The sequence below is a fragment of the Gamsiella multidivaricata genome, assembly GCF_025024155.1.
Source record: "Gamsiella multidivaricata strain RSA 2152 chromosome Unknown BC939scaffold_1, whole genome shotgun sequence".
NCBI classification, from domain to species: domain Eukaryota; kingdom Fungi; phylum Mortierellomycota; class Mortierellomycetes; order Mortierellales; family Mortierellaceae; genus Gamsiella; species Gamsiella multidivaricata.
The window spans coordinates 282,671-305,524 of NW_026251709.1; the positions used below are offsets into that span (position 1 = coordinate 282,671).

The 22,854-nt window shown below is 49.4% G+C and overlaps 7 protein-coding genes across 7 annotated transcripts; 4 read left to right on the top strand and 3 right to left on the bottom strand.

Moving 5' to 3' along the window:
* Positions 1-526: 526 nt before the first annotated feature.
* On the top strand, positions 527-2,386 carry BC939DRAFT_433830 (uncharacterized protein). Its single transcript, XM_051553285.1, has 2 exons — positions 527-549; positions 764-2,386. Exon 2 carries the CDS (start codon positions 936-938, stop codon positions 2,280-2,282), a length of 1,347 nt encoding a protein of 448 aa, XP_051417744.1. The 5' UTR covers positions 527-549; positions 764-935; the 3' UTR covers positions 2,283-2,386.
* BC939DRAFT_433831 (uncharacterized protein) lies at positions 2,382-3,071 on the top strand. The gene is made up of 2 exons (XM_051553286.1): positions 2,382-2,623; positions 2,711-3,071. The coding sequence occupies exons 1-2, from the start codon at positions 2,564-2,566 to the stop codon at positions 3,029-3,031; spliced, it is 381 nt and encodes a 126-aa protein (XP_051417745.1). The 5' UTR covers positions 2,382-2,563; the 3' UTR covers positions 3,032-3,071.
* A 1,391-nt stretch (positions 3,072-4,462) lies between these two features.
* On the bottom strand, positions 4,463-6,225 carry BC939DRAFT_433833 (transmembrane amino acid transporter protein-domain-containing protein). The gene is made up of 2 exons (XM_051553287.1): positions 5,825-6,225; positions 4,463-5,727 (listed from the first exon to the last, which is right to left on the bottom strand). Exons 1-2 carry the CDS (start codon positions 5,958-5,960, stop codon positions 4,577-4,579), a joined length of 1,287 nt encoding a protein of 428 aa, XP_051417746.1. The 5' UTR covers positions 5,961-6,225; the 3' UTR covers positions 4,463-4,576.
* A 1,295-nt stretch (positions 6,226-7,520) lies between these two features.
* BC939DRAFT_433839 (uncharacterized protein) lies at positions 7,521-8,284 on the bottom strand (the record flags this gene model as incomplete). The annotated part of the gene is made up of 1 exon (XM_051553288.1): positions 7,521-8,284. A coding segment is annotated over exon 1 (482 nt), but the record flags the coding sequence as incomplete, so codon positions are not given.
* Positions 8,285-10,410: 2,126 nt separating this feature from the next.
* Positions 10,411-11,658, top strand: BC939DRAFT_433842 (uncharacterized protein). Its single transcript, XM_051553289.1, has 2 exons — positions 10,411-10,910; positions 11,062-11,658. Exons 1-2 carry the CDS (start codon positions 10,504-10,506, stop codon positions 11,417-11,419), a joined length of 765 nt encoding a protein of 254 aa, XP_051417748.1. The 5' UTR covers positions 10,411-10,503; the 3' UTR covers positions 11,420-11,658.
* A 1,155-nt stretch (positions 11,659-12,813) lies between these two features.
* On the bottom strand, positions 12,814-14,434 carry BC939DRAFT_433843 (uncharacterized protein; the record flags this gene model as incomplete). The annotated part of the gene is made up of 1 exon (XM_051553290.1): positions 12,814-14,434. A coding segment is annotated over exon 1 (1,136 nt), but the record flags the coding sequence as incomplete, so codon positions are not given.
* Positions 14,435-16,684: 2,250 nt separating this feature from the next.
* BC939DRAFT_472214 (ABC transporter type 1, transmembrane domain-containing protein) lies at positions 16,685-21,893 on the top strand (the record flags this gene model as incomplete). The annotated part of the gene is made up of 6 exons (XM_051558253.1): positions 16,685-16,723; positions 16,895-17,179; positions 17,287-18,285; positions 18,402-19,958; positions 20,053-20,849; positions 20,948-21,893. The coding sequence occupies 6 exons, from the start codon at positions 16,685-16,687 to the stop codon at positions 21,891-21,893; spliced, it is 4,623 nt and encodes a 1,540-aa protein (XP_051417750.1).
* Between the last annotated feature and the right edge of the window lie 961 nt (positions 21,894-22,854).

Here is a 22,854-nt window from a genome sequence, read left to right on the forward strand (position 1 = left end):
GCTGCGGAGAGCAATGCTATCCATAGGTCTTCTTTCTTCTCCAAATGAATTTGTATGATTCCTTTATTCCTTTGTATTCGCTCTCGTCATCATCCACAACCGATGCAAACCACACAAAGTTGTTTGTTACAAGCAATCTCTTTCTCCGATATTTACTCAGATTCAATAACATCACTAGAGGTCTTGAAATTGATTGCCCACCGTCTCCGGGATAATCGACAAGCCCTGCATGCTTGTCTCCTTGTCTCTCGTGCCTGGTCGAAGGCTGCGGTCGAATATCTCTACAAGGCCCAGCACATGATGGATTATCGCAGACCGAACTCTTTCTCGACTTCCTCGGCACTGTCATTGTCCTTGGAGGGACTAAGCCTTGAGGAGGGCAACCAAGGAGAGGAATGCAGACGATCAACCATGCTGGAGCCCATTGACCCTGTTCTCTCTGTAGCCATGACACAGCAGCTACTTAAGCAGACACTCGAGGCCTCGCTGCTCCACGATGACACTTGCTCTTATGATTACATCTCGTACTTGAACAAGATCTCATGTCCCGTAAGTTACTCTTCTTTTTTTATATTGAGCATGCGGTCTCGATCTGTGGTCTACAGCCTTCTACCAGTCTCTTGGGAAGGTCTCGTGTGTACCAATGTGTGTGAGTGTGAGTGTGTGACAACAGCATCATAGCCGTCATTGCTCCTTTCCCCCTGGTCTATTTTAGTCCATTTGTCACACATCATCCCTTCTATTTCCCCCTCCCTTTGGTTAGACCGTCCATGGCATTAACATTTGGGATCGTCCCGGTATTAATTGCATACTCCTGTATCTGTGGAAAATAGTGGTTGACGGAGCTGATTCAGGACTGGGAAGCCTTCTGTGCCGCTTGGAAAGACCAGCACTCGGGAACGGACCTCTGGGATGGCAGCGAAGCGCAGGTGGAGATGGTTAAGACTGATCCATCGGTTGTACTTCAAGAGTACTGCTTCAATCAATTGGTGCGCAGGGTCGCTGAGCGGTGTACGTTCGTGGACGGGTATCAGTCCTCTGCGATGATTCTGCCAGACACCCACGTCTATGCCATTCGCCATCTCAAGCATCTTACTCGTATCGATCTCAAGTACAGCCAGGACCTGAACGACAATGTCTTCCATGCGCTTGCTGAAACTGTGCACTCTCTTTCCTACCTTCGACTTCCGGGATCAGAGATGGAGGACGTTTCGGCCCAAGCGGTTGCGGACATGATCATGTCCCTACAGAAGAACACGCTCCAGCAATTCAAGATCATTTACGGAACAAACATTTTCAAGGATAACTCGGTCCTCAAAGCAATCGGGCAGAGACACGGTGGATCAATGCAAAGGCTGACATTAGCGATCTGCGACCTCGAGAATGCGGGATTACAGGAATACGGACCGCTCTGCACCAAGCTAGTCTCCCTTAACCTGGAATATTCCTCCGGAGTGACCGATGATGTCGTGCTCCCGATACTGGATGGCTGTCCTCAACTGGAGAAACTTGATTTGACAGAGACAGACTGCACGCATGCGACCATTCATGGACTGTCGACCGCCTCGGATTCCACGAAGCCCCATTCCGGCCGTTTTGCAGCAATGAAGCGCCTTGTTTTGAACAACATCGACTCGCCCTTTACAACCAATTTGTTTCTCCCCTTGGCAGACGCCTGTCCTATGTTGGAGGAGCTTCATATGAACAGCATATTGGCGGACTCCTTCCAGGATTTTGCGCTCTTTATCTCCAAGACAAAGCACCTTCGAGATTTGGATATTGGCAATGCATTTCCGGAGTTTACAGATGACAACCTGATCAGCCTTGTGGATGCCTTGCCGAATTTGCGCTGGCTTTCGATCGCCAATGCTCAGATCACGAACGCGTCGGTGGTGTATCTCGGAGAGAAGGCCCATAGTCTGTGCGACCTTTGCATTTTGGGCTGTGATCAGGTTACAAAGACAGGCTTGATTGAGTTTCTGGATAAGATGAGTAACAAGGCTGGGTTCAAGCACCTGGATATTACCTATTGCCGATTGGACGATGGGGCAGTTGTAGAGATCCGCGAGCGGGCAAAGGCTATGGCCATCGGGCACGGATTGGTGGAAGTGGTGGAAGTGGAAGGAGACGACCAGTTCTCAGACAGCCTTTTGGAGGAGGACGGTGAGCGGGACGATGGTGAGGAGGCTGACGATGATGATGACGAGACCGAAGAGGACAGCGATGGTGAGGACCGCGACAGCGCTACAGAACTGGAGGAGGAAGACGACGATGAATATTAGGCCGATTACATTGTACACACCACAGTGGGAACCGCGGATCCCATTGCCATTTTTTGCACTTTAAGAATAACCAAATAAAGCGCCATATCTCAACTTGTAGTCGTAATTGAATGAGAAGCACACGACGGATCAGCGCCACCAAAATGAGGATGGACTGTGATAGCAGAGCGGAGCTGGGCGTAGTTCTATTTATCAGCCAGCCAGGGACCCCAATCTGCTTGTACCGCACTTATCTGTCCTATTAGCACACACGTTGACATATACAAGTACTTTGCTCCAGGATGAGCGCTATGGAGACAGGCCCATGCGTTTGCGGGTCATACGAGGACGTTGGGTTTATGGTATATGCACTTGCTTCCATTCTCAGGATGACGCGGACGAAATGCATTCCCATTCTCATTCTAATCTCTTTGATCTGACATATATAGATTTGCTGCGATGGATGTGAGTCGTGGATGCATGGTTCCTGTGTCAAGATCACCAAAAAGTTTGCGACAGGAATCGACGACTATCTTTGCCCGCGCTGTAAGCCAGTCGCTACTCGGAAGCGCGCAAAGAAGTGTCTTGACGACCCAAGGATAGAACCATCAGCGCCGTGTGTGGTCCAGACCTCGAAGCTGCTGGAGATGAGCGATGAGATACTTCTCTGGATCTTGACCTTTGTCCAGTGTCAGAAGTCGATATGCAGGGTCTCGAGTACATGTGTGCGACTGTGGAGAGTCGCGCAGGACCCGTATCTGGTATGGTAGACATGGTAGACAACCTCAGTCCGAGATGGTTGTTGTGGACAGTATACATGCATTGCAGATGTTACAACAGCGTTCTAACTCGACTCTTTCTTTCTTTCTTTTTTACTTAAATGGCAGTGGAAACATATCACACTAAACCACGACACATCCCTTCGCCAATACTGGGATACGCTAATACAACCGCGGCTGCTAAAGTCGAACATCTGCGAATTGAATCTGCTGGGCGAGGTCTCATCCCCGGTGCTCATCGATGCATTGAAACTGGAGCTCTTCACAGGACTTCAAGTGCTACGGCTAGAGGATATCCAGACTTACACTGTTTATCGACTCGCAAGCAAGTTACCATGGCTCTTAGTCTTTGAAGCACGGAAGATTAAAGGAAACAGCGACAACTGGGACTGGCGGCCGTTTCAGAATCTTAATCAAATTGAAGAGCTCCTTCTGTGGAGGAACGAGAAGCCACTGCAGACCTTTAGTCTGTCCCAAGACGCATCGATCGAGGTGCCGGACGACATATACCCAATAGGCGAGCAACATGTCTGGGGTGGCTTTGTACAGCTCTCAAGCCCGGCCTCCTCAAGTTCAGGCTCGGGATCCGATAGCGAGGAGGAACAAAGTGTGATGGACGATACGGTTAGTGTGCATAGTACCCAGAGTCTGGTCGAGTCCGAGGATAGTCATCTATCGGGACAGCAGCGGAAACGTCTAAAGATGATGCCGAATCTTAAGCGACTGGCACTAATCAACATTGTGAGTCCGTCGACACATCGCGGAACGGATGGGGTGATGCGGAGCCTGGTGTCACGGGTGAAGACTTTTATTTACTGGAACAGCTTTAATATCCTTTTTCCGGTCATGCGAACAGAGTATGAGCACCTGGCACATCTGACGCTCATTGAGCCATGTGAGCCGGCATGGCGTGAGGGCACCTGGCAGGAACATGCGGCTACTTTCCTGAGGATGAGGAGTCTGGAATCGTTCACGATGATCAATGCCAACATGAACAGGCGGTTTCTGATTCCAATTCTCGATGCAGTACTCTCACTGGACCGCTTACGGCTCATTCGGCTGGTGTCGACCGAGGATCTGGAGACGATCAAGACAGTATTTACACATATTCTGGAGACGACGTGGTCTGGACGATTAGCCGTTTCGATCCAGGACGATTTGGGTGCGGATCCTGTCTCAAGGGACTGGTGCGCCAAGGCTAAAGATCTGGTGAGGCAGATGGAAACACTGACAGAGACAGACGTCCAGCGGCGACTCGATTTCGATGTCCACTTGTTCAGAGCAGAATGGGATGAGGATGCAGGGTTGAAGAGGCTATGTCTCAAGGCATGGCAGAGCACGTTGTAGATCCGATTTTCTTATTTTAGCTCAGGCATGTAGCACAACATCGCTTATTTGTGTAACAAATACATTGTTTGAAAGAGGACATTTTATTATACAAGGGGCGTGCTCATTGACAATGAGTATAGGAGGAATAAGGTTGGCGAGGTCTATGGTACAAAAAAGGTCTGAAGAGGAAGGAAAGATAATCCACTTCTAATTCTGGGCATCGTTCTCAAAGCTCGTCTTGAGGGCCTTGATAGCATCGATAGAACCGATGACGGCACTGATGAGGCCGATGATGACGATGATGGCGCACCAGACGAGCTCGTACCACTTCATCTGTCTCCATCCAATCAACTTGAAGTAGCAGAGGATGGGCAAGACAAAGATCAAGGTGCAGTTGCCGAGAGCACCCAAGAGCGACAAAAAGTCACCAAAGTAGGGGACAGTGCAGGCAATGCCACCGCAGACACCCACGACAACGAGGCGAATGATGGTGCGGTACACACGCTCCATGACCTTGCCACGACGGGCAACAGTGACATCGAGCAGACGCTCAAACTCGAGGGCAAAGGAGGTCAAGAGAATGGGGGCCGCGAGAATGACGTGGACGATAATGACAACGATTCCGACCTTGGTGAAGGCATCCTGGGGCAAGTTGCTGAGGATGGGCGAGAGGGCCTGGTCACCATAGGTGATGTAACCGGGGATAGCGGTAGCGAGATAGAGAATCGAGCAGGTGCCGAGGGCGGCAGCGACGACACGGTTCCAGCTGCGAGGGTATCTCATGGCCTCCTCGACGTGCATATAGACGACGTTACCTCCGAAGCAGATGGAGATCGAGGCGACGGTGGTGGGGAGGTTGGCGAGGACGACATTGTCGTGATGGATGTTGGGATAAGTGTGATTGTTTAGGTCCATGATCGAGCCACGGACAGCGACAATGACCAGGATGACGGTGGCGAGGGCACCAAAGACAGACATGACGGCGACCTCCTTCAAGGTCTTCATGGCCACGAAGGGAACAGCGACAACGGCAGCGGCGATCCAGATCCAGGCCTTGGCACTGATATCAGCACCGGTGACGAGGCCCTTCATCTCTGTGCCGGCCAAGATCAGGTACATGGTAGGGGCACCCAAAACGATGGAGGTATGGAAGAACCAGACGGCGATCAAGCCAGGCTTGCCAAAGGCATGGCGACCAATTTCCTGGTAGGACGAGAGGCGGTACTTGCCGTTGTAGTAGAGGCACTTCATGAGCAGGATGGCGGTGTAGACACTCATGATCAGGGAGAGGATGAGGATGCCAACACCAATCCAACCACCCAACTTGAGGGCGTAAGGCAGACCGAGGGTTCCAGTACCTGGTTGTGGATAGGATAGGAGCGAATGTGTTAGTTTTCATCTGGTTTGTAGACCCTTGATGATGATGATAGGCAGATCAATTGAAAAATTAAGTACCTGCGACAACGCAGACGACATTGGCATAGGCCAGGAAATTGGACCCCTGCTCAGGTCTCTCAGCGAGGAGGTCGACGATGGACTCCTTGTCGCTGTGGACGCTCGAGGCGTCGTAGATCTCATCGTTCTTTTCCATAATAGAGGGTGTTTGCGGGGGACTGTGGAGGAAGAAGTGTGATGGGTGAGTTATTTCGTGCGGGTGGATGGATGAGGGAATATGACGCTAGCGGTCGATTAGGATCGGAATGTGATCGGTGCTTTGTTCTTTTGGGTTGTGGTTGTTGTGTTCCTCGTGGGAGGGGTATATAGAGAGACGAGGAAGAGAGAAGGATCGGGGGGCGAAGCGGCGGAGGATGAAGAGGAGGATGACAAAAGAGGAGGAGGAGTTGTGGAGTTGGAATGAAGAAACCAAAAAAAAAAAAAGAGAGAGAGAGTGCGACAGATCCTTTTATAAAGATCGGTTTTCCGTGCCATCTGTGGGGAGCAAAAAAAATATATTAATTGGACTAAATAATACTACTTCATTGGTATGACCCAAACCTACCTGATCCACGGTAGTCTAACGGGCTGCTAGCCGTACTCGCTCACTGGTGGGGTGTCATCATCCAAGGAAAGTCATCTTCCCCTTCCTGGTCCACAGTGTTGAATCAGATAGAATGGCCGTTCTACCCGGCTCACGGGCAATACCATCCTACGCCAATATCCGGTTCTGTCAAACATTAGCCAGCTTCATCTAAACCAATGTAAACAAACCGAATACAAACTATTCAATCTTCCGTGGGCAGGGGCCTTGTTTATTTGTTATTCTGTACCTGGCTGCTGTGTTCGCAGATCGAGCGATCCTCATTCTGCTGCTTGCTTTCTTGATCTGTAGCAACGGTAAAATATGGCCGCAGCTGGCATGCTGACGCTCTTTAACGGAGCGGGTCCATTTGTGGGGTGCGTAAAAGACCGACGCATGAGTAACCTGACTAGGCTGGTAAGGGAATAACAAGCGGACACTGGATTTTGGGAGAGACGTGAGTGTGCTGAGTGAACCCAACATAAAATGAGGCATACACGGACTGGACAGCCGAGGGATGGGACAGCGAATATGTGTTGGGGAGGTTTAGCGTACAACAGAGAGTAGCGGACGAGGAAGGGTAGATAGAGAACCTAGGCAGAACGGCAGAACATTCCAACAAGCTGCGTAACCCGTAGAAACCCTAGCCCGGGTATATAATAATGTATAATATGTCTTTAAGAGAATTCTATATGAAATGGGATCGGTAGAGGTGTTGGGCTATCTCGATGTCGTCAATGCTGTCCATATTAGGATTGAAGTTTTCTTCCCTTTCCGTTTGGCCAGTGTTACAAGGCTCCAGGAGTACATTTCATGGGATTGTATATGCCGCGCAACAGCAATAGCAATAGCAATAACAATAACAATAACAGTCGAGGAAGGAAGTGGATACAGTCTACATGTCTGCATGTACTGAATTGACTGAGAGGATCAGATCGAGCGTAATCAGCGAGCGTGCCAGCCAAGAGCCGTACACATGTGCACTATGCCAGCCTATGGCGATGATGAAATAAAACTCCGGTGCCCAGGTTTGGCGCGGATCTTTCTCCATAGAAACCCAATAATAGATCACCTGTAGGAAAAAAAAGAGAAAAAGAGGCCAAACAGCTAAACTCCTGGACCGTTAACGGCCCAGCCAATCCGAATGTTTTCCCCAGCCCCTGCCTCTCTCTCTCGCATAGTCTACCATGAAGGTCGGTTTCTGCTCATGCACTTGCTCTGCCCAGCGAATTCAAGTTCAAAGTCCTCCCCAATGGTCATGCTGCTTCGAAACAGCCATTCCCCAATCATCGACCTTCCTGCGGCGGACTTTAGGCAATTTCAGGGCCTGACCATGGATGGAGGCACTAGCTATCAGATTCGCCAGATTCATCATATTCGCCATCAGTTCTCCGTGCGAAATCCGGGGTTCTTCTGTGGAAGAGAAAAGAATAAGCGCTGTGCGCCGAAACGAAAGTAAAAAGAAGCATCAAATTCGAACTCCTGCTGTGGAGAACCATGTGCTCCATGGAGAACAAGAAAGCGGGGACTCCTGCTTGGCCTGCAACAATTTGACTCGATGTCAGTGATCTGTCAGGGAGATATAAAACGAAAGCTTCCTTACAAGACAGCAGCCTTCCATGGTGAATAGTAAGACTAAGACGGTATCCTGTTGGCTTCCGTTCCCTCCCTCTCTCACTCTCACTCTCGATGGCCTTCACCGTTGACAGCTCTGCAGCATCCCCATTTCTATATATGCTTGCGCGCTCATCGCTACGGGTCGGCAGCGATTTTCCGCGCAAATGATCTTCCCACGTTTGTTTACGGCCCTCTTCTAAACATGTGTAAGGCATATGTGTGTGCTACAGGAATCGATCTACGAAATTCAAAATAAATGAGGACCTCCGAAGATCCGTAATCCTCACACACATCGTGCAGGATATCGCATACTGGAACTCGGGACTGACCATATCATCCTATTCAGTGCTAATGTGAGACATCTGTGTGTCCGCAAGCACATCTCACAGCCGGCACCCCATCCCCATCGAGTCCCATCAAGGTTTTGCATCCGAACATGTACCTCTGCATGCAATACCCATAAATTACAATAATTTAGTATACGCAAGGATCATGCATAAAGCCCATAGACTGCGCTAGTCGCCAAACGGCTGGGCAGCCCAACGGCCGGCGATGGCGATGGGAGGGCGTAGCACTCGATGAACCCGATTGCCTCCCCATAACCCCCTTAAGCCTGTTAAGATTTGCTGCTTCTGCACCTTTAAAAAGCTCATGATGCAATCGATCGCTAGGGTGTCTCCCGCCTAGCACGGTCTTTGCAATCTTTAATAGCTTGATTGGTTCCGGTACAATTGGAGTCGTTAGCAGTTTTCTCTTGTAGATCCATGAATGTGGGGTATGGGGGGATGAGGGAATGACGGGGATAAGAAGGATCCTCGATATTCCGAGATTAACAATCATGACATCTGTTGGGAAAACATTACGACAGCGAAGTGATTCGTGTCTAGGGTTTCCTAGGGTTTCTTTGGTTCATGAAGCAGGTATATGAGAAAAGCCATGAAACAAGAACCGTTAAATCCTCACAGAGAGTTTGCATCATTTGCTGCTGTCTACCTCTCTGCCTCGTTTTCGACCACGTTTCATACTTGACCGGCCCTTGCCTCTATTGCTCCCAAGGCAGTTTACAGCGCTTCCCAGCTCATGTACTGGTATTGACGATATATAGCATATCGCCCTCGTTCTTTCAGATCTTCGGTCAGTTGAACAACTGCTGACTCTACGGGCTGTCGACGGTGACTTCCACTCTTGGGTCTTCAGGTTAGTCCGCAGACATAATTTCGATCGGCATACTCGTCCATGGCATACCCGAGATCTGCGACGATATATACATCGTAGCCGGTGAGAGTCGGCTCCATGCCGAGGCATATATGAGATGTCTCGGCCTCAGCACTTGCTAAGACAGATGGACCGCCGTATTTGATTGCTCCGGTTCGATGACTCTCTCATCCGTAGTGTCTTTTTTTTTACTGACGCCAGATCCCCCTTAGGCGTGCAGGCGTGCAGGCGTGCCACAGGCAGCATTGTCCAAGCCTCGGCTTGGGCTGTCAGCCGGCCGCTTATTACCTAAAGATAGAGACTAGACTCAGATCTCTTGTAAATACCTTCGAGTTGGTATTTACCACGTGGGACTACACGTGGACTACACTGGAAACTGTCGCTACTGACAAAAAAGATGCGTTCCTAAAATAGGGTGCGTTCATTCAGGGCCATCTGGGGGCTCTTGACGCTTGCTTCAGAACGTCAACACGTACACGTATTCCTTACCTATTGGGGCTGTAGAATCCACTTGTGAAATACCTTCCTTCTACCGTGTCCCAAACGAAATGCTGCCTCAATGACTCGTAATGAGTACTTTAAACCCTAGACCCGCCCACGAGACTCCAGGGGAAGACTAACCCCCAAGCGTCTTACTCTAGTAATTGGCGTTGGGTGCGCAGACCATACAAGAGGCCATTCGATTGTTCACTGCCAACAGACTATTGGTCGCTTGCTACAGTAAATGAACCCAAAACTTCATTTCACTTTGTTATCGCTCAATACATACTGGGCCCCGGGTACGTAACCATCGCGGGGATATTTCCGGGTTTCCAGAGAACATGTATATCGGGCGTAAGACATGCATTGGGCTGGGAGCGCCACTTTCCGCCTAAATCCTTAGCTAATCCTGGAGCAAACACTCGCCAGGAAATCGGACCCTAAAGTAGCCCTGTTACTTGCTTCTTCAATTATCTGAATAACATATTCTTGATCTACACTGGGTAGCCAGCAGCATCTCTTCTTATTATCTACTGCACCATCATCTCTTCATCTGTCATATTTTCTATGCTAGAGTCATGAACATTCCGTCAGAAAATCCACCCAAAGACCGGCATACATGAAATCCGAACTATACAAGTTGATCATCCCTCTGCAGAGTACACCCTGCCACTCGTGCATGTCAATCAACCTCGCTGCATTCCAATGATAATGGTGTATTAAAAAGGTAATGTATTAAAGATGCGCAAGGAGCTTTAGGACTTCTTTTAAGAAAATGATATTGACACTCTGCTAGGGGATATATATGGATGGTTCCTCTCTACATCTGCTATATCTCTTAGACAGAGGTGGTGACCTGCTTCATCGCGTTCTTCTCATCTTGAGCAGAGTACGTTGGCAAGGAACCCGCAGAGCTGTTGGCCTTGGCGGCCTTGGCAGCGCGACGGCGACGGACCAGGAAGAAGGCACCGGCGGCCAAAAGGACAACGACGGCAGCAGAGACACCTCCGGCGATGCCACCGACCTGGGAGCTCGAGAGACCTGTGGACTTCACAGTGGTGGAGTCAGAGTTTCCGTGGGGGAGCGACTCGTAGCATATGATCTCCTCACGCTTGACACCCATGCACATGTCAAGCTGACCGGCCTTGCAGGCAGATTGATCCGCGGTGCATTTCTTGAGGAAGCAAATGTCACCGTGGCAGTCCTCCCAGGCTGGAGAAATAGATAGCAAGAGAAAGAGATAGGAAAGTGCAGAGGTGTTAGATTTTATATCTGTCGATCGCGAGGCAGCCTTTTTTTTTTTTTTTTTTTTTTTTTTTTTTTTACAAACAAGAATACATGAACATGTATCAATAGAACGTACACTCGCATCCCAGGGGGCACTTTGTAGTCTGAGTCTTGATCTCCTGGGGCATATCGCAGTAAAGCGAGTAGATATTGTCGATACGGGCCACAAAAGGAGCAACAGTGTCCTTAGCATCCTTGCAGGTCTCACCGGGAGCCAACTGTGGGATACAGTACTTGTCGTAGTGGCACGACATACCTGCAACAGGGCAGACAGTGTCCTTGTTGCAGTAGTACTTGGTCCAGGGGGTGTTGGGGTTAACGGTAACGTTGGTTGCAGACATGGTGAAGTGTTACTGTGCGAGGAATCAGAGGAACTGAAGAGGGCTAGGCAGAGAGAGGGGCCTGGTTATGAAGTGCGAGAGCTGAGAGGGTGAGAGGGTAAAGAACAAGCAAAGGGGAGGGGATGGTGACCTTTTATAAGCGAACGATGGTCTCGAGAAGCTTCAAGCGAGGAAAGATTAGGAACCGAGTTCACATATGAGAATAAGAAAATAGCGCTTTCAATAGCGAGGTCGGGCTTCAATCGCTTCGTAGGAAGGGCACCCACTATACCATGCGGGCAGAGAAAAGGAGATGGATGTAAAAGGCACGGTGCTGTCATCTGTAGTATATGTCTGTCTTCATGTATTTCTCTCGCGCGCCCACCCCGCATTTTCAAGGTTTCCCCCCTTCCACATAGTTTGAGGCGCGCATTAAATGCCCAGGATCTGATAAGATGGCGAATGAAACCCATGTCTTCTGAGCTAGTTTGGCTGAGTTTGTTTATCAGATTTGTTTTCTTTTTGTGCAATCCCGGTAACGGGAATATTGATGATGCTTATTTCACCCAATAGGAAAAGTGGATAGGGCGCATAGAAAAAATGGAAGGACAAGAAGGGGCAGGAGCAGGAGCGTACAGAACTGTTATGGTGCGCTGGTTTATAACTCAATACTTGCACGCAGCGCCTCGTCCTCGCTCCCAAGTGAATAAACCTATCCATCGTTCTCGTTCGCTCAGGGCGCTGCGTTTCCGTGTTAGGAAGCAGTGCATGTACAATATAGTTATATACGTTTTCATACGAAGTTCGCTGGAGGAACGAGGGATCGACACTCATCTCTCTCGAAGGAATGGATTAGACTTCACTCGAGGCGCTGCTTAGTCTACATGACTCCAGCGTAGACAACATGGACGGCTGACTATGTGCGGAGTAAAGTTCTCTAATGCACTATCTTTTTTTGAGCTGAACTAATATTCTCCGATCTGGAGAGACAGGCGGCTTGAGGATCTGATAAACAAAAACGTAGGCCGACGCCAGAATAGGTTTTGAAGATCTGATAAGTTCTGTCTAGCTGCAAAGAAAAAAAACAACCAGTTGGTCTCTTCAATGTGCTTGGTAAGAGGACTGAGCACGGATGCAGAGACTGTGTAACGTAGATTCACGCCTGTGAAGGAAAGAAAAGAATAAAAGGAATCTTCCATACTATGCCGTGCCATGTGGACCAAACAAAAACATAAAAACATGGCGCTCGACGCGGCTAGTTAAGCATAGTCTACGTGCATGTTGCGGGCATGGCAGTCTAACAGGAGAATCACGGTTCTCTTTGTAATGGATACTAGACCCATCCGGACTTTCGAAATGCTCGGCTGGTTACGCTTTTGTGAGACTACGCAGTTGTCATCACAATTTTTGAAGAGGCGCAAAGTTGACCCGATGCCGTGTCATCCCCTGTCCAAATCCATATCGACCGCATTGTTATATGGGGTCGTTTATTATACTATTTACATAGTCTGGTATATACATCGGTAGAAGCTTTGGTTGCTCATGAGACCATGTTACTGAACTGGATGTTACTTTTGTAAAGTGTACAATTTTGTACAGGCATTGTTTGTCAACATGCCTAGATTATTCACTACTGCAACGTCTCCGGTGTATGCCTGCTACCATGTGTTCCGTGCAGCCGCTGCGAGAAGGGAATATTGGAGGGTTGCCCTTGAATGCAATTCCTTGTGCCACTCGAATTGGCACATTCATGGGCGGAGTGGAATAGGCAATGCCTTGGGAATGGCGAAATGAAAGAGATGGATGCTGAGCAACAGCATATCGGAGCACCTCCTGGTCCTCGTCCAGCACTTGTTTATCGCTGATATATGGACTGTGCTCTTCAAAGTTTTGGTGTATTTGGTGCGCGGGCAAATGGTCATGGTCGAATCCATCGGAGGACACGGTAGAGGCAGCGTCATCATCATCATCGCTTTCATCTGACTCCACAGCGTGCGGATGGTTGGCATGTCGCTTGGACTCGAACGACGTCGAAGAAGATGAGAACTGTATAAGATCGAATTCCATGGCTGAGGAACTCGATCTGCGATGAGAGGGATAGCTCATGCTGGCAGAGAACATGTTCGAGCTGCTGTATTGCTTGGAAATCGAGGATCTGGTGGGAGCCTGTCCGTCCGCAAAACGGATCTTGACCGATGTTGGAAGTGGATCGGTGTCTTGTGAATCTTGCGCACTTTCTTCATTCATGGGTGCCGAGCGGCTGGTGTAACCCAAGTTACGGTGGTGGTTCAAACTGACGCTGCGGTGCAGCGTTATCGTAGGTATCGTAATAGTCGTGGCTCTGGTCCGTGAAGCGCTCAATAGTGATCCCTTGAGGGCGATCTCATCGTCACTCTCAGAGTAGGTGCCCTCAGTTAACAAGATCTGCTGGAACTGCTCACTCGAATCGGACCGATTGTTGTTGTTGGTTCGATCTACGCATTCACCCTTGGTAAAATCAGCCGGTTCTGATCGCATTCGATGATGGACGCTGGAGGGTGGAGGCACAAACGTCGATGCCGAGGGCAGTGCTGTCACTTGCTTCTTGAAGTACTCGTCCGCTGCTTTCTCATCCATGAATGTAGGCAAGAATCCTTGCAAGTGACCAATCCGATGGGCAGCGCGTCGGCGCTTCATACAGACGTAAAAGAGGATCAATGCAACGATCAACAGCAGGGATCCCAGCACTGCCGCACAGATGATCAATATGTTTCCCGAATACATAATAGAAGCTGAGGAGGATTCGGAGGCGTTGTCGGTAGGTGCCACTGCCACAACTGGAGAGACAGCACGTTTGTGTTGGGTGACAGATCGAATCTCGTAAATGCACACCGTCGGATCAACGGCGCAGTGAGAGGCCGTGCTAATGTCTATAATCGAGTGGTAAATTTGACTCGCACGGGATCAAGAAACGGGTCGCAGGTGGAATATGGTGTGGCAAGCAGAGTTGAGCTTAAAATACTTTGCAAAAGATGGGAGCAGTTTGGGGGCTGCGAGCACGATAAATGAGTGTTGGTAGAGAGATGCGAAGAGAGCGAAAGTAGAGCAAGAAAAAAAAGACATCAAGAGGTCGCGAGTTATGAACGAGAGAAGAAGGGGCCACGGAACCAAGATTCGGAAGGAGGCAGTGGGCGATATGCATACCTTACCCCCCTCCCCCCTTTCTCTCTTCCACTGTTTCTTATTCCTGCCTGAAGTGACCACTCAAGCTCTCTCCATTGTCTGCAAGGGTAATCTTCCCTGTTTTGGTTCATTTTGACAATATCATACATTATCGCCTTAATCGCTCCCGGTACCCGTTATATATTGGGAAGAACATTTGCCATATATGATGACGTCAGGGAGTGATCGACGACCATGGATGTTGTCTCCATACCTTAATGCAAAAGGAGAATGCCTTGGTTCAAGCGGCTACAACGCCCCTATTCGAGTAATAGGAGACATTGCATCTTGCTTAGATAAAAATACCACGTCCAGGGTGTATCCCAGGGAATATGTCAAGTAAAATAAGGGGTAGAGGCCTCTAAAGGCACTGGACAAGCGGCAGCTTCCTACATCTGGAAGACATAAGGGTAAGGCTCAAAGGGCAACCTTGTAGCGCGCTTGGATGAACGCGTTCCCGAGCTGGTATCGCCGCGGAAAAGCGAGACTGGGAATAGCAAGGGCAGCAGATCCAATGATAAGATATGGTTCTCAGCAGGCCCTCTTTTTTTAGACGTTTACTGATAAATCTGCAAAATGCCGAAATGCTATCGAATATTAAGCGAAGAGGCAGGGTGGAGAGTGTCCCAAGAAGGTGCGAGTCTGCCTGAAGAAACGTCAGAGACGTGTTTGGGATGTAGGGCAGTGTGCAGCGGCATGTAATATAAATGGAGATCAAGGTGTGAATCCCAACCACCTAACACGCTTGTGTCGCTGAACGCTGCTATCATTGTGCCAAAGTGTTCCCTCGCACAAGGCAAGATTCCCATCAGATAAGGGTTATATAGCGTAACTACCCCTGTTAGTCTGTAGGATTAGAAGCAGGAAGCGAATCGCATGGCGACCAACCTAATCTTTCCAAAAAGAATAAAAAAAATTGCTTACTCCTTTAGGGCAGCACGGGTAAGCTGGTTTCTGATCCTCTCTCTCATGTTCCTGTGCGATTATTGAACAAGGCCACAGTTCAGCACCGATATTCATAGAGCCGAACCTTAGAAGAAGCATGGGAATCCTAAAGTTTGGATACAGTGAATTTGTGGAACGACACCAGTTATGGAAGTCATGGGCGAAATGCAGCAAGGTTCACAAAAACCAGAGGGCGTGTCTCATCCCTCATTCAGGCCGCTTTTTATTTTTTTGTGAGCGGAGGGAACGACAATAAACGGTATGGTTGCAAGATTCTTGGCACTATGAAGGTTGTCTGTACGAATAAGTCTAGTCTACATCTCCAGGCGGCGTAGTCGCGACGTTGACTAACCTCCGAGGAAGGGACTTGGTTTCTGCTGCGGGGATGAGTATGGATATGGGTGTCCCCATGGGAAGAATGATGAGCCAACGTAATTGCCTGTGATTGCGTATAGTCTAATGGACAAACGTAATGGGCTGCACCTGCCAAATAAGTCCACGATGGAGGACGAAAGTGCATGGTGCGACATCACAAAAGAAGAAGAGAAGGGGTCTCAGCGTAGAATGTTGACACGATGCGCGAAGGGTTATTTGAATCTTACGATTTGCACTCGATCTTCGCTTCGTGGTCTTTTTTGGATGCGTTTCGGTGTCCCACGCCTAACTCTATTAGATACTACGGAAATTTTGCGCGTCTTGGCAGCTGCAACTCCCCGGGAACGACACCAAGCCGTTAGCCTGCCAAGGCGACCCTTTAACTTCGTACTTGACGAGTGCTTCAATGAGCAGGAATACATTAAAGCGAGAAAGGTATTGAGGCAGCTTTCGTCCCCAGTTTACTGGTCGCGGATGTCTACAGACATGTATGCATCCAAACAAAAAAAAAGATATCCCCAGGTTGATCGGACTCTTGGCCCTGGGAGATGGAGTGAGCTTTTCCCCGCAGTTAAGGTTGCGGACCAAAAATGGTGTTCATTTCTTTTTTTATAACCCGTTGGTTTCTTTCTTATAAAACCAATGGTTGACATGCTCATCCCCACCCTTTCTTCTCTCTCTCTTCTCGAAGATACCCCTATTCCACTTTCATATATCTCATTTGTCGCTTTCGTTTTCACTGTGCGTTATTCCTTCCTTTTGATTTGCTCCGCATCCCCCTTGCTGGAATCAGCACGTCAACGCCACCAATTCCAACAAACTTATCATTAATTAAGGAACAAATCCACCTTGAAATCAATGGGTGTTGGTGCCTTCTGCAATGATATCGAGGGCTGGGTAAGTACGCACCAGGGTCCCTTTTGTCACCTCTATGGACACCAAGACTCTTCGCTCACGGAAGAAGGTCCTTTGACACCCACCAAATCTTTTTTGCTCACTCACTCACTATGGCACTCTCTTCTCTCTTGAACAATTCCACACACGCACCCCTTCAATGATACTCAACAGGGTCCAACAAGTCTTACGCGACCGGATCTCACGCCCTGCGTTGAGAACACCATTCTGCTGGGACTTCCCGCTCTTTTGGTGATCATCGCCTCATTCTCTCAAACCATCTACATGTGGAAATATGGAAAGTCCCATAATCTCGGCCGCGCCAACATCATCTACTGGCCCTCACAGATCCTGATGCTCGGTAACGCCGTCGCACTGTTTGTCAGAGCCGGTCTTTTGAAGGACGGTGACTATATACCTGCAGCCATGTTCAGTACTATTAGCATGGCCATCGCCTGGGTATGGAGTGAACAAAATGCATAGCACTATGCCCAATCGTTGCATAAAGACGTATCATATCTCACTAACAACATCCCATAACCTCTTTCTTGATATTCCAACGACAGTTGACCGTCGTCCCTCTCAACTACTATCAGCACTTGCAGGAGATCCGTTCCAGCGATGTCATCTTTTCTTTCTACTTCTTCTCCATCGTCGCATCTGCCATCAATATCCGCACCATGGCACTGCTAGACCAGACCAACCAGGATCAGTTTAAAGCATTCGTCGCCTATTTCGCCATCAACATTCTCGGCTTCATCGTTGAGGCCTGGCCCAGAGGACGCACTGAAGCCCAGCGCAAGAGTAATGCCAGCCGATACAGCAAAGCCAACTTGTTCTCTCGCATCAGCTTCCAATATCTGCAGCCGATTGTCAGCTCCGGATTCAAGACGCCTCTTAAACCCAAGGACATCGCAGGCATGATGCCCGAAAGAATTAAGACCGAGTACAGCCACGACCATCTCAATCAGCTGTGGCAGGCCCAGGTCACAAAGCATAAGGCGCGCGGAACAAAACCGCACCTGTTCACAACGGTCATAAAGTCCTTTGGATGGCAATGGTTCCCGGTCCTGTTCTTCCGTTTCGCGGCCTCGACCCTGACCTATGTCCTGCCTCAGCTTTTGAACGAGCTGCTTTCTTTCATCGGATCGTACAAGGACCCCACTCCCAAGCCAGTTTCTTTGGGTGTGATTTTGGCGTTCGGCATGTTCTTTGCCTCGCTTTTGAACTCAATCTGCATGGCCCAATATTTCCTCTACGTCATGAACGTCGGTATCGAGGCCAGGACCGCGACGATCGCAATGATCTACCGCAAGTCACTCAGGCTCTCAAGTGCCGCCAAGCAAAAGTCGACTGCAGGCGAAATTAACAACCACATGTCTGTTGATGCCGAGAGATGGGCCGAAGCGTTGCCATTTATGCCCATGCTTATCTCCACGCCTTACGAGATGGCAATTGCGATCTGGATGCTGTACCAGCAGATTTCTTGGTCAGTCTTTGCCGGTCTCGGTGCCATCTTCCTTATCGCCCCATTGAACGGTATTATTGCACGTGTTTTTCTCAAGGTAATATAAGATGCAACGCTGTGCATAGGTTCGATCTCTAGACTGGAGATTCCCCTTGTTGCAGCGATAATTGACGCCAAGTTTATTTCTACAATCAACGTTTACTACATTCGTAGCAAAAAAATATCAAGCTGGCTGCTATGGACGAGCGTGTCCGTCTCATGAACGAGCTGCTGGCGGGCATGAAGGTCATCAAGCTGTATGGTTGGGATGACTCTTTTCGTGAGCGTGTTGGTGTGTATCGTCGCCGTGAAGTGTCCAGTCTCCGCAAGATCGGTATCATCTTTTCATTCATGTCAATCATGTTCCAGTCTGTCCCCTTGGTGGTGTCTTTGGTCTCATTCGCTGTCTACGCCACTCATGGAGGACCCAACTTTGGACCAGGAGATATCACGCCCCAGCGCGTCTTCGTCTCGATCAGTTTGTTCGGTATGCTGACCCGTCCAATTAGTATGATGTCGCATATTATTGCCGAGACGATTGCTCTCACGGTTGCATCGACTCGCATTCAAAAGTTTTTACTGGCGGAGGAAATCTCAGAGTCAACCACGGATCATCTCAGGACTTTGCCTGACGACCCCAGCACACCTTTAATCGAAATCAAGGACGGTCTCTTTGCCTGGGAACAAGAGGGCCCCGAGATCGAGACCGAGAAGGAAAAGAAAATACGCGAGAAACAAGAGGCCAAGAAGCATAAGCAGCTCGTAAAGGAGGCCCGCAAGGCTGGAAAGCCCGCACCCGAGAAGGAAGTACCTGTCGAGAAAAACTACGGACCTACGCTCATGGACATCAATATCAAGGTTGCTCGCGGAGATTTAACAGCCGTTGTTGGACGCGTTGGACAGGGCAAGTCTTCGCTGCTAAACGCGATCATTGGAGATATGTACAGGCGCCAGGGCAGTGTGAAGGTCTATGGAAGACTAGCCTATGTTCCACAGCAGGCTTGGATTGTCAACGCGACTTTGAAGGACAATATCATCTTTGGGAATGAGTTCGATCAGGCACGGTACGACCATATCCTCATGGCCTGCGGTCTCTTGCCCGACATTGCGATGCTCCCAGCCGGAGATCAGACTGAGATCGGCGAGCGTGGAATCAATCTGTCGGGAGGTCAGAAGCAGCGTGTCTCCTTGGCAAGAGCTGCTTACGAGAATGCAGATGTGTACCTATTTGACGACCCCCTGAGCGCTGTCGATGCTCATGTCGACCAGCATCTCTGGCAACACTTGATCGGGCCCACCGGTCTGCTTAAGGACAAGACCCGCCTCCTCGTCACTCACGCCATTCACCACCTGGAACACACGGACCGGATCATTGTCATTAAGGAAGGGAGAGTTGCTGAGGTTGGAAGGTATAACGACTTGATGGAAGCCAAGGACTCGCTTTACCAGTTGATCACGGAGTACTCAGTCAACCAGGGCAGGGCACGCAAGGAGAAGAGCGCCGAGCAGGGTGATGATGATTTATCAGACGAGGACGGCATGACTGAAGATGGAGGCGAGAAGGAAGCCCTTGCTGTTGTCCAGAAGGATGAAAAGGCCGAGCTGGTTGCAGAAGAGAAGATGGAGCTTGGAAGCGTATCGTGGGGAGTGTATGTTATCTATGCCAAGGCAGCTTCGCTCAAGTACTCCTTGCTCGTTGTTTCCTTGTTTGTCATCGGGCAGGCGGTCCAGGTAAGAGCTGCGACAGCTGGTGTTCGATATGCGCCTTCATATTGGCGCACATTTATTTCTTTTACTCATAGCTCTCTCCCTTTATTGCCTATAGATTGGGACCAATGTCTGGCTCAAGTACTGGTCGAGTGTTGCTGGGACAAATCGCCATACTATCGCGGAGTTTCTTGGAGTCTATGCAGCGCTTATCGTCGCCTACATGGTTTTGAACGTCGGATCCAGTTATATCACCATGGCCATTGCCGCCATCCGTGCGTCAAACCGCTTGCACGACCTTCTCCTGACAAAGATGCTGCGCCTTCCCATGTCCTTCTTTGATACGACCCCACTCGGAAGAATCGTTAACCGTTTCAGCAGCGATATCTTCTCGCTGGACGAACTGCTTCCCTGGAACTTCATCAATGTCTTCTTGTGCGCAACCTCCGTCATCGGAACCATTGTCGTCATTGCGACCTCCACCCCTATCTTCTTGGTTATGGTTCCTCCGCTGGTAGTTATCTATCTCCTCACACAGACATACTATATCCGAACCAGTCGCCAGCTTAAACGTATCGAGTCTGTGTCCAAGTCGCCAATCTACCAACATTTCAGCGAAACCCTGTCTGGTGTCACGACTATCCGCGCATTGGGAGCGAACGAGCGCTTTATACAAGACAACGCTGGTAAAGCTGATATTGCTGCCAACGCTTACTTCTCTTGGGTCACATCCAACCGCTGGCTGCAGGTTCGCCTCGAGGCCTTGGGTGCCGTCATTGTCTTGGCTGCAGCTCTTTTCGCTGTGTTGAGCAGGAACACTCTGGACTCCGCAAATGTCGGACTTGCGCTGTCTTATGCATTGTCGGTCACTCAAGATATCACCTGGCTCGTTCGCAGTTACTGTGATCTCCAAAAGTAGGTCGTTGTTCATTGTTCGCGATTGCTGTCTCTCTGTCCTTTGTTCTCCATTCTAAAGTGCGTTTGAATTAACGTTTACTGCTCTTCTATTCCAGCCAACTTGTCGGTGTAGAGCGCATTAACGAGTACGCCAGCAAGAACCCCGAGGCACCTGCGCAGACAGACGTCAAGCTGCCTGAGAACTGGCCCCAGGCTGGTCACGTCGAATTCAGGAACTACTCTACCCGTTACCGCGAGGGTCTGGATCTAGTTATTAAGGACGTCTCATTCGAGGTGCAGCCAGCTGAGAAGGTCGGTATCTGTGGCCGTACTGGTGCGGGTAAATCCTCGTTGACATTGGCACTGTTTCGTATTGTTGAAGCAGCCAACAGTCACTGGGCCAAGGCTAGTCATAACGGTGCCGACTCGGATGCAGATCCCGCCAAAACCGAAAAGACCAAGGATCTGGAGAAGGTCGAGGTGGAGGAGGACGGTGGATCTATCTGGATCGACGGTGTGGACATTTCCACGGTTGGCCTGATATATCTCCGCCAGCATTTGGCCATCATTCCCCAGGAACCTACGTTGTTTGTCGGCACATTGCGCGAGAACTTGGATCCGTTTAACGAGCTGCAGGATGCTGATCTTTGGGAGGCATTGGAGCGTGCGCACTTGAAGGATCACATCTCCTCGCTCGCAGGTGGATTGTCATTCAAGGTATCGCAGAACGGAGACAACTTCTCTGTCGGCCAGCGCTCGTTGATCTGCTTGGCCCGTGCGTTGCTCCGCAAGACCAAGATTCTGATCCTGGATGAGGCCACAGCCGCTGTGGATGTCGAGACAGACGAGCTGATTCAGAAAACAATCAGGAAAGAGTTCAAGGATCGGACGATTTTGACGATTGCGCATCGCATCAAAACGATTATGGACTCGGACAAGATTCTGGTTCTGGAGAAGGGGCGCGTCGAGGAATTCGAGGCCCCACAGACGCTGTTGCAACGGCCCAACTCTTTGTTCTACCAGCTTGCACAGCAGGCTGGCGAGATCAAGCACTCAGAATAAGAGTGCCTTCGGGCTGCTCCTCTTTCCATCTCTACCTTGCTTTGGGAAGCAGCGCTTCTTTGTACATTCCTAATATCTCGCTAGTAAGCATTTTTTTCCTACCACATCTATTACATTAATAAATACTTCCTTACTCATGAGCCTATTGCGTGAACAAATGTAGCTCATCCTGTGCCAAGAACATGGGCGGGGTGCCAAAGCACATCTTTAATTGCATTTTTTTATCAGAAAAATACTAGATGCACGTACAAATTACCCTCAGTAGCCATGGGACTACTCGTGGAGGGATGGTTTATTTATTTGCACGGTTTGGAGTTTGCAGAGAGCGCGTGCGTGGGCCAAGTTCGTCCTTTAGCTGGATCGAAAGGAGTGCAAGGCCCACGATAGATTGACGGAAGGGGATCGGAGATGACAGTTTCGTTCTTGAGCATGTAACTGTGTTGACTGCTAATGGTCTTCCTAACCCAATTCACTCCCTTTTTTTTCGTCTTCTTGGCCCCCTGGCTCAGGGACTAAACTTAATTCAAGGCAGCATCAAGCCTATTCGCTCTTCCCTCCCTTTGTCACTGTCCATGTCCATGTCAATGTTCATGGCACCATGCAACCACTTTTGAGCACAACACTCACGCCTCATACTTATTTCTAGTTGGACCCGAGAAAAAGCAACATTAAAGATTGCAATCGATCACTGTCCTTTCGGCACCGTAACTACATCCAATTTGAAACTCGGATTGTCTGTTCTCAGTCGACATGTCTGACCATGCTAGCATTCTGTCTGCCAGGCGCTATAGGGCAGTCTTTTTTAATGATGTTGATACCCTCATCGTCTTCTTCTCCGTCCTTTTCTCTAGCTGACTCATCCGTGTAATTCTCTGACACTAATTCCTGTCGCAATATCTGTCGCATTCTGTAGCCCCCTTCTCGTCCTTCTCTTCTTTCTTACTCCTACATACAATATAAT

Bases quoted from the DNA above. Each gene is read 5' to 3' on its own strand.
- BC939DRAFT_433830 (XM_051553285.1), top strand. From the start codon at position 936: ATGGTTAAGACTGATCCATCGGTTGTACTTCAAGAGTACTGCTTCAAT.
- BC939DRAFT_433831 (XM_051553286.1), top strand. From the start codon at position 2,564: ATGAGCGCTATGGAGACAGGCCCATGCGTTTGCGGGTCATACGAGGAC. The intron at 2,624-2,710 runs GTATATGCACTT...TGACATATATAG, and splicing joins ACGAGGACGTTGGGTTTATG to ATTTGCTGCGATGGATGTGA.
- BC939DRAFT_433833 (XM_051553287.1), bottom strand. From the start codon at position 5,960: ATGGAAAAGAACGATGAGATCTACGACGCCTCGAGCGTCCACAGCGAC. The intron at 5,728-5,824 runs GTACTTAATTTT...ATCCACAACCAG, and splicing joins TGTCGTCTGCGTTGTCGCAG to GTACTGGAACCCTCGGTCTG.
- BC939DRAFT_433842 (XM_051553289.1), top strand. From the start codon at position 10,504: ATGGATGGTTCCTCTCTACATCTGCTATATCTCTTAGACAGAGGTGGT. The intron at 10,911-11,061 runs CTGGAGAAATAG...AATAGAACGTAC, and splicing joins ACCGTGGCAGTCCTCCCAGG to ACTCGCATCCCAGGGGGCAC.